Source organism: Pituophis catenifer, unplaced genomic scaffold, assembly GCF_029215685.1.
Source record: "Pituophis catenifer annectens isolate HBS135680 unplaced genomic scaffold, rPitCat1.0.hap2 SCAF_18, whole genome shotgun sequence".
In the NCBI taxonomy this organism is placed as follows: Eukaryota; Metazoa; Chordata; class Lepidosauria; order Squamata; family Colubridae; genus Pituophis; species Pituophis catenifer.
The window spans coordinates 8,984,541-8,998,912 of NW_027256898.1; the positions used below are offsets into that span (position 1 = coordinate 8,984,541).

The 14,372-nt window shown below is 45.1% G+C and overlaps 1 protein-coding gene across 1 annotated transcript in view; it reads left to right on the forward strand.

Annotated features, from left to right (window-relative positions):
• Positions 1 to 14,372, forward strand: part of PAX7 (paired box 7) — a 146,093-nt gene that overhangs the window by 75,231 nt on the left and 56,490 nt on the right. The window contains 1 exon segment of the mRNA XM_070955996.1: positions 5,806 to 6,005. Coding sequence (XP_070812097.1) covers positions 5,806 to 6,005 — 200 coding nt within the window.

Sequence of the window (14,372 nt, forward strand, 5' to 3'; positions counted from 1 at the left end):
GACAGGAAATGGGGGTTCATATACTGCTACCACTGGTTCGCCCAGCACCGGAAATGGAAGCGCGTCAAAAAACAGTGATATAGGACAGAATTGCGCCTGGGTAGTGGGTGGAGCCCGCAGGTCGCTACTACCGGTTCGCCAGAACCAGGCTGAACCAGCTGAATACCAACTCTGGTGCAGGGCCCATGTGCGGCCCGTCCGTGCCTTGTTTTGGCCGGCGAAGTACTCCAGGAAGCGTCCGTCCCGTTCCCCGCCCCCACCCCGCCAACCCGCAGAGGAGAACTACAATGCTGATCTGGCCCTCGAAGAAATCCACTTTGACACCTCCCCTCTGGATTAGAAAGAAGGAAAAAGGATCTAGATGGAACGATCTATCCTTGATTGTGGAAAAGAAAACCCCTTTTGGTAGACCTACTCCAAGTAGGACCAATCTCTGGCTCTTCTCCACCTCTCAGTTGGGTTCACACAGCCAATAAAGCTTGATTCTGTTCTTCTCAGCATTGCTGTAGCCAGATGATTGTGCGAACGCAGGTAGTCCTCGATTTACGACCCCAATTGAGCCCAACATTTATGTCTCGCTAAGCGAGACACTTTGTGAAGTGAATTTTGCCACATGCTACAACTTTCCTTGCCCTGGTGGTTTGGTGAATCACTCATTAGTAACTCGGTTGTTAAGCGAATCTGACTTCCCCAACAACTTTGGTCGCAAAAGGGGATCATGTGACCCCCCCAGGACACTGCAACCGTCATAAATATGAACCAAGCATCCGAATTTTGATCTCGTGACCATGGGGATGCTGCAACGGTCGTAGGTGTAGAGATGAGACACTTTTTTCATTGCCATTGTAACTTTGAACAGTTACTAAATGAACTGTTGTAAGTCGAGGACGACCTGTACTTCAAATCCAGATTCGGTATTCCTGCCCTTGTGTGAACACATCCAAGAGTTTTGGATAATCCGGCGGTGACTCTCTTCTCTAGTCCAGCCTACCTTACAGGGATGTTGTGGGGTCAAAAAAAGGCAGGGCCATCCTATACACTGCCTTGACCTTGAGGAGAAAATAGAAAATACGATAAGAAATTTCAAAATAATGAATTTCCACAGCAGGGCAGCGGTTAATAGGGACTGTCTGCAGGTTTTTCTACTTTCTAGGACAGTGATGGCTAACCTTTTTGCCATCGCGTGCCAGGAAGTGGGGGGTGGGGGAAGTTTGCATGCGCACATGCCCATACCCATAGTTCTATGCACCCTGCCCTACGCATGCATGCATGACCCCTCCTCCCCCCCCACTCCTGGCACATGATGGCCCAGTAGGCCTGTTTTTCTTTCTCACCTGGCTCCAGATCCTCTCTATGCATCTGGGGAGGGCAAAAACAGCCTTCCCCACCTCCTCGGGAGCCCTCCGGAGGCCTGAAACTTCCGGTTGGACAGGAAGTGACTTTTTTGCTGTCCCCAGCCTCCAGAGACTCCTAGAGAGGGGTGGGGAAGGCTGTTTTTGCCCTCCCCAGATGCATAGAGAGGATCTGGAACCAGGTGAGAAAGAAAAACGGGCCCAACACTAGAGGGCAGGAAAGTCATTTTTTTAATAAAAAAAGTGGGAGCTGCTACCACCTGATGGCCACCTGCATTTTTGCAGCTTAGTTGTGGTTATTTACTGGTTTTGTTCCAAAATCTGAGGGACTGTCCCAGAAAAGTGGGTGTCAGCCTATTCTCCCAGGCACCTGAGGGCAGGACAAGAAGCAATGGATGGACACTAATCAAGGAGAGAAGCAACCGAGAACTCAGAAGTTTCCTGACAGTGAGAACAATTCATCAGTGGAACGGTTTGCCTGCAGGAGTGGTGAGTGCTCCAACACTCACAAGTTTTTAAGAAGAGATTGGACAACCATTTGTCTGAAATGCCATAGGGCCGTGATGGCAAACCGATGGCACGCGTGAAGCCATGTGGCCTGGCACGCGCGACGTCACCCATTCTTCTTCTGGGTTTGTGGCGCATGCAAATCAGCTTTATCTCCCTTATCACGCTGCCGGAGTCCTAATTGGCAGTTAGCTTTGCAAGGCCACACGGAGCACAGAGTCAAAACGGAGCTTCAGAATTTAAACCGACCAGAACGAACAAAGTTGCTTCCTGCAAAGGCTCACGTGCCTTTGCTCCTCCTTTATGTCTTATGGGAGGGGCCAATCATCTCCAAGCCTTACTCCTGAGTCGCCCCTTTTGTCTTAACTGTTCTCGCCTTCTGTCAGCTCTGTGCATGTGTGCACTGGGAACAGGCAGCTCTGCGCATGTGTGCACCAGAAACCCAAAAGGCTAACCCAAAAGAAACCGGAGGTTCATTTTTCGACACGCGCATGCGCCCTGGGCAGCTCCTCTTCCTTTTTTGGCCAGACCTGGTGCCAAAAAGGTTCGCCATCACTGCTATAGGGTTTCCTGTCTGAGCAGGGGGTTGGACTAGAAGACCTCCAAAGGTCCCTCCCAACTCTCTTATTCTGTTATTCTGTTTTCCTCTCTGGGGGACATGGTTGCCCTCAACGAGACATGGTCCCTTCCATCACACACACAGGAGAACAGTGACCCTGACTTCTGGAACACAGGGAGTCCTCGACTTGCGACGGGTTGCTTAGCGATCGTTCAAAGTTGTCATGGACCACAACCTCCCCCCTCCAGAAGCCACAAAATTGCAGCTCCCGCCAGTTCCTGCCCCCTCCATCGTTCACCCTTGCAACTTGATATCTCTCGCATAGGTCTCCTGAGTGAGCAGGGGGTTGGACTAGTTGACCTCCAAGGTCCCTTCCAACTCTTTTTACTGTTATTATGATTACTGATTGCCAGGACTTTGTTAAGGATATTGTTGTTGTGTTACCAACCAGCAGAGTGTAGAGCACAGAGAAACGTTGCTGAGAGCAATGAATAAAAGATATGCAAACTGGTTTATCAAAAGTTTACTTTATAGTGAAAAAACAATCTCATAGTCTTTAAACAAATTCCAAGTCTTTGCCAGTAAAATCAGTCCAGTAGTTACAGATATCTTCTCACCAAACAGACAGTAGTTGGTTAGAATAACAAACTCACTCTGGTTCACAAACCACGATGGTAGCAGATCCATCAAACGATGATAGCAGATAGCAACTCCTCACGATGGTAGCATATCATACTCTGGTAGCATATCACATCAGCTTCATACACAATGGCAGCATATCATAGCAGCAACTGAACACCTTACAATACCTTGCTTAAATACTCTTACAACCAGTCATTACCTAATTACAGCATGACTCAGCATAACAATGAATCAACAAGAAAACCTTTAAAGTCACATAATACATTTACAGATTAAAGTTACAGTACACATATATTGCCTGGACAACTTGTTAGGCTCAAACCATATCCTAACAACGCTGCAGCCTGGCGCTCTTCTGCAAGCCAGTGGGTCTTCTCGTGAGTCAGTGGGCAGCTTGGCTGATTTTTTTTTTGGTTTTTAAGGAGGCTCCATTGCAATGAATGAAGCCTCTTTTTAAAAAAAAAAAAACAGAACCTGCTAAAAAAAAAAAACAGTGAGAATTGCACCTGGCTGCAAGAAGAGCATCCTCATTGCAGGGAAGCTGGTGTCACATCGGTGGGGCCACTTTCTGGAAAAAAGAGTTGGGGGTGGGTGGGCTGTGGGGCCTGGCGGGGCTCGAGGAGTAGGCCAAGGCCTGCAAAGCCCTGGGGGGGGGGCTTTTGCTGCCAGCTTTGGCCTCTCTTTAGGCTGACTGAGCCCTGGGGGGGACCCTGAGGGGCAGGGGGAGGCCTTAGGGGTACGGGGGGGGGGAAGAGGTAGGCCGAGGCCTACAGCCTATAACAGCCCCCCCCCCCCCCAGAGGACTTGTAGCTTCTCTAGGCTCCCTTGCCTGGCTAAATGGCTGCCTTGGGGTTAGACTCAGGTTTGGGGGGACCCTGAAGGGAAGGGGGCTGCCGGGGGGGGAAGTAGGCTGAGGCCTACTACAGGCTGTAATTTTTTTGCTTTAGGCCAAGGGAGGGGAGGGGTCCAACTTTGGCCATTGATAGGACTTGTGGACTTCAACTCCTCTTCTTTGTGGCAAACGCGCAAATACTGGAATTCTGCTATCTTGTCACTCCTAATTCTTCTTTTCTTTAGACTAGCCCAAACCCCAAACCCTTTTTCTAATTTTTTTTTAAATTTAATTTTTTTGAAAAATTAATTAATAAGAACTAACGAAACGACCTTGGTGAGTGACTAAGGAGCATCCTCTGAAATTGAAACGATTTGTTTTTCCAATTTAAACCTGCCTCTCCGTTGTCCCTCAACAGTTAACGCCTTTTTTAAAAAAAAAATTAAATGATTAATAAAAAACTTTAAAAAAAAAAAACAGTTAACGCCCTTTAGAGAATAAATATAAAAATTAGAAATACAAAATAGACGAGTGAAATATGGAAAATGTATTAACAGAATTAAATAAATTAAGAAGAGGATTGTCATAGTATTAGATATTTAATGTATTGGTATTAAGCTAAGAATAGATTAAATAACGAATACGGCTGTAAACTTTTAACTGGTACTGCACAAAATATTTGTACCCACACACTGTTTAATGGAAGACAGATTGTTTGTATTAAAATAAAATTTTAAATTTAAAAAAAAACAGTTAACGCCCTTTAGAGAATAAATATAAAAATTAGAAATACAAAATAGACGAGTGAAATATGGAAAATGTATTAACAGAATTAAATAAATTAAGAAGAGGATTGTCATAGTATTAGATATTTAATGTATTGGTATTAAGCTAAGAATAGATTAAATAACGAATACGGCTGTAAACTTTTAACTGGTACTGCACAAAATATTTGTACCCACACACTGTTTAATGGAAGACGGATTGTTTGTATTAAAATAAAATTTTAAATTTTAAAAAAACAGTTAGCCCTTTAGAGAATAAATATAAAAATTAGAAATACAAAATAGACGAGTGAAATATGGAAAATGTATTAACAGAGTTAAATAAATTAAGAAGAGGATTGTCATAGTATTAGATATTTAATGTATTGGTATTAAACTAAGAATAGATTAAATAACGAATACGGCTGTAAACTTTTAACTGTTACTGCACAAAATATTTGTACCCACACACTGTTTAATGGAAGACTGATTGTTTGTATTAAAATAAAATTTAAAATTTAAAAAAAAACAGTTAACGCCCTTTAGAGAATAAATATAAAAATTAGAAATACAAAATAGACGAGTGAAATATGGAAAATGTATTAACAGAGTTAAATAAATTAAGAAGAGGATTGTCATAGTATTAGATATTTAATGTATTGGTATTAAACTAAGAATAGATTAAATAACGAATACGGCTGTAAACTTTTAACTGTTACTGCACAAAATATTTGTACCCACACACTGTTTAATGGAAGACGGATTGTTTGTATTAAAATAAAATTTTAAATTTAAAAAAAACAGTTAACGCCCTTTAGAGAATAAATATAAAAATTAGAAATACAAAATAGACGAGTGAAATATGGAAAATGTATTAACAGAATTAAATAAATTAAGAAGAGGATTGTCATAGTATTAGATATTTAATGTATTGGTATTAAGCTAAGAATAGATTAAATAACGAATACGGCTGTAAACTTTTAACTGGTACTGCACAAAATATTTGTACCCACACAGTGTTTAATGGAAGATGGATTGTTTGTATTAAAATAAAATTAAAAATTAAAAAAAAAAAACAGTTAACACCCTGTTCCGCGTATCTCCCATTTTTAACCCCATTTTTCTCTTTTTTTTTTTCCTCCTCATCAGGCGGTAGATTGGATGACGGTTCCGATGTCGAATCTGAACCAGACCTTCCTTTGAAGCGCAAACAACGCCGTAGTCGAACTACTTTTACGGCCGAGCAGCTGGAAGAGTTGGAAAAAGCTTTCGAAAGGACCCACTACCCAGACATATACACTCGAGAGGAGCTGGCCCAGCGGACAAAGCTGACCGAGGCCCGTGTCCAGGTCAGCGAAAAACATCTGCCTTGGGGTTGGAAGGGAAGCTGTGGGAACAGGCCTGGCACGGGGGTGCCAAGAATTTGGAAACTGGAATGGCCCCAGATGCAAAACCGCCTCTTAAAAATTGTGGAGAGCCAGCTCTGTTTTTTTCCTGGGTGAAAATAATAATAATATTTCCCTCGGTTTCCCCCTCCATTGCATTAGGGGAGCCGTTTCTCTCTGCCACACAAAATTACCAAGAATTTATTTTAAATAAAATAAAATAGAAGGACACGGCCAGGATGGCAAGTCAGAGAGAAGGAAAGAATTTGGCCAACCCTTTACCATTTTTACAATTTTTCAAAGGGACACGGTGGCTCAGTGGCTAAGGCGCTGAGCTTGTCGATCGAAAGGTCGGCAGTTTAGTGGTTTGAATCCCTGGTGCCGCGTAATGGGGTGAGCTCCCGTGACTTGTCCCACCTTCTGCCAACCTAGCAGTTCGAAAACACGTAAAAAAAAATGCAAGTAGAAAAAATAGGGACCACCTTTGGTAGGAAGGGAACAGCGTTCCGTGCGCCTTTGGCGTTGAGTCATGCCGGCCACATGACCACGGAGACGTCTTCGGACAGCGCTGGCTCTTCGGCTTTGAAACGGAGATGAGCACCGCTCCCTAGAGTCGGGCACGACTAGCACATACGGGTGAGGGGAATCTTTACCTTTAACTTACAATTTTAAAAATCTGGTTGATAAATCTCGGGTCAACACGGCACAGGTGAGGATTGTGAAGTGAGCATCCGGAGTGACAGTGAAGGGATTGGTGCAAGGTGGAAGACAGGAATGGTACCTTGGCCACTCGGGCATCTTATAAATTTAATTCACCGTTTGTCTCAAGGGTTTTTGGGTGGAGAAAACTTTTTTTTCCCCTTCACTCTGCCACCTTGTGGGAAGGCTCTGCGGGCCCGGAGTTATATATTCCAGGGGGGGGTTAACAAAACAGCAACTTCTGTTTACCATATTTTTTGGAGTATAAGACGCACTGGAGTATAAGACGCACCTACCTTTTTTGGTGAGGAAAAGAAGAAAAAGAAATCTCCCTCTGCCTCTGAGCAATTTTGCCTCCTTGCAGCAAACAGCCTGCTTTACTTTCAGTTTCGTTTTCAGCATCGCTTGATTAGCACAAGGGGGAAAAAACAATCTGCTCCCAGCAATTTACCTCTTTGCAGCAAGCAGCAGAGCCCTGCGCAAAACAGCTGAGAGCAAATCAGCTGGGAGTCGGGAGGCCGATCCAATCAACTTGTGCTCATTAGGCTGTGCTGAAGCTGAAAGGAGGTGTTTTTTCTTGCTGTTTGCTTGCAAGGAGGTAACTGCTGCGAGGCAGAGGCCAAAGGGCGGGGGCTGCATTCGGTGTATAAGATGCACCTAAATTTTCACCCCCTTTTAGTGGGGGGAAAGGTACGTCTTATACTCCGAAAAATACAGTAATTTAATTTTAATGCTGCATTGGCACATATGGAGTTTTGAAAGGCTGTTCACCTAACCAGCCTCTTTATTGGCCTCTTAATAGAGTTTTTTGGGACTATTGTCAAAAGTTCACCATTGGAGAAAGGCAGGGGATGTTTTTAGCAAGGGCAGCCTCCTTTTACCTGAAAACATTTCAGTGTCCACAGTGCGGTTTGGGAGAAGGGGGAAGATCTCTATCCAGAATTCAAAACTGCAGTTTGCAGGATTCCTTCGTCCACGTTCGTCCTTCTTTTGCCAGCACACTTCCAGCAGCTGTTGATTCCCCTGCGTTTCTCATGGTTTTCTCATCCGTCTCCCACCCCCCCCCACCCCACCCCTTTCTGGCACCGTCCGCATCTTCCCACCACTCTACCCTCTTTAAAATTTTCTGGGTATCAAAAAAGGATCTTTTTACTGGCTCTGGAGACATCCTGGATGACAGCATGGAAAAAAAAACGAGCCAAAAAAACTGAGGGTGGGTTTTGGGGCTCCGTTTTGGTCGTAAATCGAGGACTGTCTGTACCTATGTATATTAATCACAATCCCTCTGAAATATTTATTTATGTATTTATGTATGTATGTATGTATGTATGTATGTATGTATGTATGTATTTATTTATTTATTTATTTATTTATGTATGTATGTATTGATTGATTGATTGATTGATTGATTGATTGGTTCGATTTATATGCCGCCCTTCTCCGGAGACTCAGGGCAGCTTACAATGCGTTAAGCAATAGCCTTCATACTTTTGTATATACCTGCTTAGTAGGGCTTTCGGGGCCCCCACCCCAAGCGGTATTCCTTTTTTTTTTTTTATACAAAGTCAGCTTATTACCCCCACAATCCGGGTCCTCATTTTACCTCCCTCGGAAGGATGGAAGGCTGAGTCCACCTTGAGCCTGGTGAGATTCGAACTCGCAGTAATTGCAGGCAGCTGGCAGCTAAGTGCTACTTAACAGCACTTTAGTCCGCTGCGCCACCAAGGCTCCTAAATACAAAGTGGAGTCTCTTATCTTGAGAGTTAACAAGGCTGATAGTATTACCCGTGTTGGCAAACTTATGGCACGCGTGCAAGAGGTGGCACGCAGCGCCCTTTCTGTCGGGACGCGAGCCGTCGTCCCAATTCAGCTCTGCCGCGCATGCGTGCGTGCCTCCCGCCAGCCAGCTGGTTGTCAGGTCTCTGCCACACATGCGGGGGGGGGACAGGAGGCGCGTGGGGGACGGGGCACATGCGGGGCACGCACGCATAGACAGGGCAGGATGCATGTGCGGGGGCTTCGCGCGCATTACGTTTTGGGGTTTCGGGTGCACATGCGCTTAGACGGAAAAGGTTAGCCATCCCTGTACTATCCGGTACAAAGCTATTACAGAATTTAGTTGTTCTGCTTAATTCGTCAATTCATTTGTACAAATCAATTTAGAAAGGATTGGTTTATAAGCGAACGAATTAGCCTTTTGTTCTGTTCCCGGCTCCATTCTCTCCCAAGCAGGGAGAAGTTTCAAGAAATTATTTTATGGGTTTACCCTGTAGAATAGAAGAGCGTTCTTTATTGGCCAAGTGTGATTGGACACACAAGGAATTTGTCTTAGGTGTATGTGCTCTTCAGTGTACATAAGGAGAATAAAAGACATTCATCGAGAATAAAAAGGTACAACACTTAGCCATAGTCATAGGTTACTAATAAACCATCAAATCGTACTAGGAAACAAATAAAAACAATATAAATTGAAAGATACAAGCAACATGGTTATAGTCATAAGTGGGAAGAGATAGATACTAGTAAGGAAGAGAAGATTAATAGTAGTGCAGACTTAATGAATAGTTTGACAGTGTTGAGGGAATTATTTGTTGAGCAGAGTGATGGCGTTTGGGAAAAAACTGTCCTTGTGTCTAGTTGTTCTGGTGTGCAGTGCCCTATAGCGTCGTTTTGAGGGTAGGAGTTGAAAATAGGCCTTATCCTTTGCAAATCCACAACAGATCTAGCTTTAAAAGTCAACGTATTTCCAAAACTATTTCATCCTTCCTTTCCTTCTCCCATTTGAGATGATAGATAGAATTCTTTATTGGCCAAGTGGGATTGGACACACAAGGTGTACCTAAAAAGAGAAGTGTACATAAAAAGAGAAGATACATTCGTCAAGGATCATAAGGTGCAACACTTAATGATAATCATAGGGTACAAATAAGCAATCGAATCATACTAGGAAACAATATCAATATAAACCATAAGAATACAGCAACAAGTTACAGTCATACAGTCCTAAGTGGAAGGAGATGGGTGATGGGAACGATGAGAAGATTAATAGTAGTGCAGATTTAGTGAATAGTTTGACAGTGTTGAGGGAATTATTTGTTTAGCAGAGTGATGGCGTTTGGGGAAAAAAACTCCTCTTGTGTCTAGTTGTTCTGGTGTGCAGTGCTCTATAGCGTCGTTTTGAGGGTGGGAGTTGAAACAGTTGATGTCCAGGATGTGAGGGGTCTGTAGATATTTTCCCAGCCCTCTTTTTGACTTGTGCACTATACAGATCCTGCATGGAAGGCAGGTTGGTAGCCGTGTTTTTTTCTACAGTTCTAACTATCCTCCGAAGTTTCCGTCTGTCTTGTTGGGTTGCAGAGCCAAACCAGACAGTTATGGAGTGTCAGTGGTGAAACCTTCAAATAGTAAGGTTGACGTGACATCATCGGGTGACGATCATCGTAAACTCACAATAAAACAAATAAGGTAGTAGTCCCTGACTTACAACAGTTGGTTTAGTGACTGTTCGAAGATACGGCATCGGCGAAACACTTAATGACCATTGCAATGAGCAAGTTCGGACGCTTGGCAACTGGCATGTACTTATGACAGTTGCAGTGTCCCGGGGTGACGCCATTCCCACTTTGGCAACCGTCTGACAAGCCATGTCAGTGGAGAAGCCAAATTTACTTAACAACCATGTGACTTACTTAACAACTGCAGGGGTTGGCTTTAACACCTGTGGCAAGAATGGTCATATAACAGGGCAGAATTCATTTAACAGGTGTCTCACTTAACAGAAATGTTGGGCTCAATTGGTGGTCGTGAGTGGAGGGCCTACCTGTAAAATTGCTAGAATTCCAGCAGAAGTCTGGCATTCCATTGCAAATGGGGGGGGGTATCAATGATGGGGGCTGTTTCCTATTTTTAAAAAGTGGGAGGCCTAACTTAGAGAGGGGGGTGGAGCTAAGGACTTGCCCTTGACTTATGACCACAATTGAAATTTCTGTTGTTAAGTGAGACATTTGTCAAGTGAGTTTTGCCCCAGTTTTACCACCTTTCTTGCCCCCCGTCGTTGAATCTCTGCAGTTGATAAGTTAGTCCCCCTGTTGTTAAGCGAATCTGGCTTCCCCATTGACTTGGCTTGTCAGAAGGTCGCAAAAGGGGGACCTTGGGACACATACGACAGTCGTAAGTACGAACCCAGTGTCTGAATTTTGATCCCGTGACCCTGGGGATAGGCGAAAAGGACGCAATTGCGAAAAATGGTCGTTAAGTCACTTTTTTTTCCCCAGTGCCGTCGTAACTTTGAACGGCTGCTAAACGAACCATCGTACGTCGAGATGTCTGCCTACGTTAGGCAGAAGGATTGGGTTGGGTTTGGGGCAGTGGTGAAAGTCATTTTTTTTTTTTTACTACCGGTTCTTTGGGCGTGGCTTGGTGGGCGTGACTAGGTAGGTGTGGCAGGGGAAGGATACTGCAAAATCTCCATTCCCTCCCCACTCCAGGGGAAGGATACTGCAAAATCCCCATTGGTGGTATTTGCCGGTTCTCCGAACTACTCAAAATTTCCGCTACCAGTTCTCCAGAACCTGTCAGAACCTGCTGGATTTCACCCCTGATTTTGGGGAGTTAACAAAGTTTGAGCCCGCTGCAATTTGGCATGACTGTAGCAGACTCTTAAGGTAGCTTTGCTAGCTGGGCTGGTGGAGGATGATGGACTCCGGAGTCCGAACATCTGGAAAACTCTGCTCAGCAGTGACAACATTGTGGTGGGAACTTCCCGCCAAGGACCAACCTCCAAGCATCTTGAATCGCCTTAGGCTTCAACTGGGCGGGGGGAACCCTTGATTATTTCTGGGGTGGGGTGGGAGCCGGGCCCATCTCCAAACTGCTCTGTCCCGTCCCCCCCTGCCCTATTTCTTATTTCTTCTTGAGTTGGCCCTATGGGGAAGCCATGGGTCTCGGGAGCCGAGCGCCAGTCTGTTTATTTTTTGAAACGGATCCCCATGGCAGGAGCAGCTCCTCGAGCGGCTGATAAAACCTTAAAGAGTGATGGAGTGAAAATAGCTTTGCTTTGAAGTGGGTCTCGCATTACCCTCTCCCGCTCCAGTCTGTATATTTTATTCACCCATAAAATGATTTATAAGCATTAAGAGAGAGAGAGAGAGAGAGAGAGAGAGAGAGAGAGAGAGAGAGAGACGGACGTCGGCTACCGTTTGGAGAAGGGGCAAGTGGGGGGGGGACACACATTACGGATGGTCGGACGATTTTTTAAATCATCTGCAGTTTCTTCTTACACACAAACACACAGACACACAAACACACACACTTCTCTAAGTAACAGCAGGAGGCTTTGGGCGATGGGCAATGAATCCATCTCTGTCACTCACTCCCCAGTTTTTTTCCTTTCTGTGTTGGGGAAAAACAACAACGAGAAAAGGAAAAACGCTACAAGCTGGAAGAGATGATTTTTTTAAAAAAGAAAAAAAAAAGACAGGAGACCGGGCGGGGGGTTGGACTAGATGACCTACAAGATCCCTTCCAGCTCTGTTAATCCATCCCTGTATCATCTATATCAGTGTTGGCGAACCTTTTTGGCAATCGGTGCCAAAACGGGAGATCGCACGCGTAGGGGAGAGTGGGAAAACGAAGGAGCAGCTCCCCGGCAGCGCAAGAAACCGGAAGAGCATGCGCGCGCCAGGAAGTTCAGCTTCTGGTTTCCGGCGCACACATGCACGCCAGTCACCTGGTCTCCCGGTTTCTGGCGCACATGCACATGCGAAGACCATCTAGTCTTCATGCGTGCAGGAGCACCGAAAACCAGAAACTCAGCTTCCTGGCACGCGCATATGCACCAGGAAGCTTCTCTTCCGGTTTTCGGCACTCCCATGCGCGCGAAGACCAGCTGGCTGGCGTGCACTGGAACTCGGAAGAGCAATGGACGACGGTGGGCGTGCCTGGAGAAATGGCTCTGCCTGCCACTTCTGGCATGCGTGTCCGCCATCATGGATCTACATACTGCTTTACATTCCTGAGAGACAGGTCCTTCGAAGGATGGATAAGGGTCATGATATGCCAGGTGGAGCCTCCATAGACAGGAGCAGTGGAACTTTGAGGGCAAGGAAGGAGCCAAAAACGCTCCTAATTTCGTTCAACTTCCTCCTCTTCTTTAGCTCGACCTCCTTCCCCTGGCGACAGGATAGTAGGCACCGATTTTTATTCTTAAATTCTGCAGGGAATCCTCGCTGAATGACCGCAGTTGGGGCCGGCAACCCCCGTCGCTAAGTGGCGCGGTCATTAAGCGAGACATCGTGTGGCCGTGGCTTGCAATTTCACTGCGGGTTTCTCCATTGTTGGAGGCTGGCTGTGACATGCGCCAAGGCTGACACCAAGTTCCTTTTCCCAGCATCGTCATCACTTCGAACAGTCGCTAAACGGGGCAGCCGTTAAACGAGGACTCCCTCGTGTATAATATATGAATTTGAAGATGCGGCGTTGAGGATAGCGGCTGTGCCAATATATTTTTTTAGCATACCCATCTGGAGGAAGATAATGGCTTTCTGAACTTCACCCCCCACCAACAGCTGGTGTTCAGGTATACTCTACCTGAATAGGGAGGCTCTAATCTCAGTACTTTTAACGTAATCTCAGGTTTTTAAACCAAGATTGGGCAGTCATTTATCCGAAATAGTATATGCTCGAGCAGGAGGTTGGACTAGAAGACCTCCAAGGTCCCTTCCAACTCTGTTTTTTTCTGTATTTTGTATACCTAATTTGATTTGGAAAGCTTCATGTGCCCGATTTTTTGGGGCGGGGGGTTTGAAGTTGTTTTTTTTGACTCTGCCAATTTAGATGGGGAAAGGAGAGGCCAGGCGCACTCATATAAAGACCAATAACTCCTTCCCGGAGTGTGGGAAGCAGCAGACTATACCCAGGTACTCAGAATCTCAGATAGCAGGCATATATATATGCCCAAGGATAAAATTGAGCTGGAAAATCAAGGGATATGCCATGTGCCTCCTGTCAGTCATCTTACATTGGACAGACAAATAGACGAATAGGTGTGCGTTTAAAGAACACAAAAACGCAGTGAAAAAAAGAAGAGCAAACTTCTTCCTTGGTACAACACATGAAGGCCACGGGACGCAATATTGATTTTAATAAAACCAGAACAGTGGCGAAAGAGGAACGTCTTACTATGAGAATAATCAGGGAGGCTATCGAAATTGAAAAGAGGCCGCAGAATATGGACAGACGTGATGACGCTTCTAAGTTATCAAGTATTTGGGGACCTGCATTGAGGAAAACTCGAGTTTTAACATCAGAAGAGAGGCAGAGATCCCAACAGGCAACCAGAGGTGTTGTAATACCTGCCAGAATCCTTTCCTCTTTGCAGATGATAACTAGCAATAGGGAGAGAGAAAGAACCGAACCAGAAGATATGCTGAGATCCCAACAGGCAACCAGTGGTGCTGTGATACCTACTAGAATTCTTACCTCTTTGCAGTTGACAGTTAGTAATAGGGAACCAGAGAAAGCTGGGCCTTTAACACGCAGTCAGGCTGCAGCTAGGATAATGAAGCAGGACCCACAACTTCTAAAGGCCAGAAGATGACAAGGTAGAGAGCTTGTTGAAATGTTGCCAAACCT